Consider the following 2,243-nt stretch of genomic DNA (forward strand, 5'->3'; position numbering starts at 1 on the left):
ATCGCTTTGGCGCTTTAACCCGATGCATGAAAATGTGCATTTCAATTTTTAAAAGGGGGTAATAGTGCCATAATTGAAGTAATATATAAAATTTGAGTGTTGTGGTAATATGAAAGTTAAGGTTTCAGATATGTAATCGCTTTGGCGCTTTAACCCGATGCATGAAAATGTGCATTTCAATTTTTAAAAGGGGGTAATAGTGCCATAATTGAAGTAATATATAAAATTTGAGTGTTGTGGTAATATGAAAGTTAAGGTTTCAGATATGTAATCGCTTTGGCGCTTTAACCCGATGCATGAAAATGTGTATTTCAATTTTTAAAAGGGGGTAATAGTGCCATTATTGAAGTAATATATAAAATTTGAGTGCTGTGGTAATATGAAAGTTAAGGTTTCAGATATGTAAATACAAAACAATTGTGGGCTATGTATGCAAATATTCCTATTTCCACAGAAGCAAAAGAACCCATGATTGAAGAAACAAATCAAAAGAAATCATTACTTGAAATAATTCTGAACATCAGCATCAGTAAAACTACTTTCAGCAGGGAAAGTTAGATAAATCTGATGAGAACTAGAAGCTCCATGGTCATTTCTTTCACTAATAAATTCCATGTATTTCGGAGCATCCTCAGCCAGTACCACAAAATGCTGCCCATGAGGCCTAAAAACACGAATATTGAACGATGAATTCCGAAACAACAACTCATACAAATCAAACCAACTATCCAAACACAAACATACCTATCCATAAGCCTAATGTTCCTCAATTGTGCAAGCAACTTTGTCAAGCTAAAACCAGCTTTTCCATGCCTTTGGCTTTCAGTGAGATAACCCTCAGCCTGAAGAGCTTTCCCATACATCTCTTGATACAACAAAGGCAATGAGGCTATAGTAACCGGTAAACCCCTCCTCTCTTTCAATATTCCGGCAATCTCCATCTCAAGCTTCTCAAGACAGCCCGGAGAGAAGATATTGTCTTCTATGGTTAACTCATTCAAGCCAAATCCAGACATTTGATTGAACATATCTGGATTGGCACCATGGGAAAACTTGCAGCTTTGTCCATGTTTACAGTAACCTTGGTAGAAGTAATGGCAGCTCAACTGTGGCCGGTTTCTTGCGCCGAAACCAGCATCGGAATGATAGAAATTGCCTTGTAGATCAAAACTTATTGGGCTGGAGGGCTGCAACTGGTCTTCCATCCCCCAAACTTCATTGTTATGAGAAAAATGGTCCATTTTCTGAATAAAGGGTTGGTGATTTGATGGTAGATGAAGAGGGGCTGGCACGCCAAAGCTTGAAGGAGATGGGCATGGTCGGTGAACAGTAAGGTAATGGGAGATAAATGGATGCCGATGTTCAGAGGAGTTGAGTTTGAGTGATGAGATGAGATAAGACTTTGCCTCAGCAATAAGGGAATGTATCTGTTCTTCATCTCCCATGGCGTATTCCATTATTTCTTCACTACTGCGCTGCAATAAAAGATAGCCGACAATTTTTGTTGCAGTTTCTGGTTCTATTTTATGAATTCTTTGCAGAACTCGATGTGTGTAGTTTTCTATCTCCATTGCCACTGATTACTCACTCTGAAAATGCCTTTTGTGAAAGACAAAGATGCTTAGAAAAGTTTGAACAAAATTACAGAAGATTTATCATGCAAAACAAAAAGAAAAAAAAATAAAAAAGATATAGATAACTGAATAAGTACCAAAACTAGAAAGAAAAAATCATTTCATTTAAAACTAAAATGCTAAAAAAAATCTCATTTGCCTGTAAAAACATAAAATAAAAGAAAACAAAGCTCTTCAAGCACCAACAGAAACCTAACCCAACAAACCAACACCCACATCAAAGATGAGGTTTTTAAACAAGAAAACCTAAACAAAAATCAATTTTTTTTTTTTCAAAAAAATGGACAAAGAATCAGTTCTCGCTGCGCTTACAACAACTTCCGTACACCGATTAAAGAAATAAACAAAGAAAAAACATTTTTTTGAAAAAGCAAAAAATATAAACAAAGACTCACTCACTCTACTTCTTCTTCTTCTTCAATCTCCTCTTCAAATCTGCCCTTTTCTGTTGCAGCCGCAACACTCCATCACACTCCTCTCCAGTCGGCTCTAGATAGAGGCATTAAAGAAGCGAGAGGGGCATTTATATAAAAAAGCGGGCCTTTGTTTAAATCGAGAAATGGGGAAATAAATAAATAAGCAATAATATTTATGACAGCGAGGAACTCA

General features: G+C 36.4%; 1 protein-coding gene across 2 annotated transcripts; it reads right to left on the minus strand.

Annotated features, from left to right (window-relative positions):
- Window positions 1–480: 480 nt before the first annotated feature.
- On the minus strand, window positions 481–2,243 carry LOC110028276 (zinc finger CCCH domain-containing protein 18-like). Of its 2 annotated transcripts, none has more exons than XM_020730058.1 (3): window positions 2,034–2,243; window positions 745–1,599; window positions 481–664 (listed from the first exon to the last, which is right to left on the minus strand). In XM_020730058.1, exons 2-3 carry the CDS (start codon window positions 1,569–1,571, stop codon window positions 499–501), a joined length of 993 nt encoding a protein of 330 aa, XP_020585717.1. In that variant the 5' UTR covers window positions 1,572–1,599; window positions 2,034–2,243; the 3' UTR covers window positions 481–498. The 2 variants fall into 2 exon arrangements, with proteins under 2 accessions (XP_020585717.1, XP_020585716.1); XM_020730057.1 differs by having other exon boundaries at window positions 2,030–2,243.

Source organism: Phalaenopsis equestris, unplaced genomic scaffold (genome assembly GCF_001263595.1).
Source record: "Phalaenopsis equestris unplaced genomic scaffold, ASM126359v1 Scaffold000507, whole genome shotgun sequence".
Classification (NCBI taxonomy): Eukaryota; Viridiplantae; Streptophyta; class Magnoliopsida; order Asparagales; family Orchidaceae; genus Phalaenopsis; species Phalaenopsis equestris.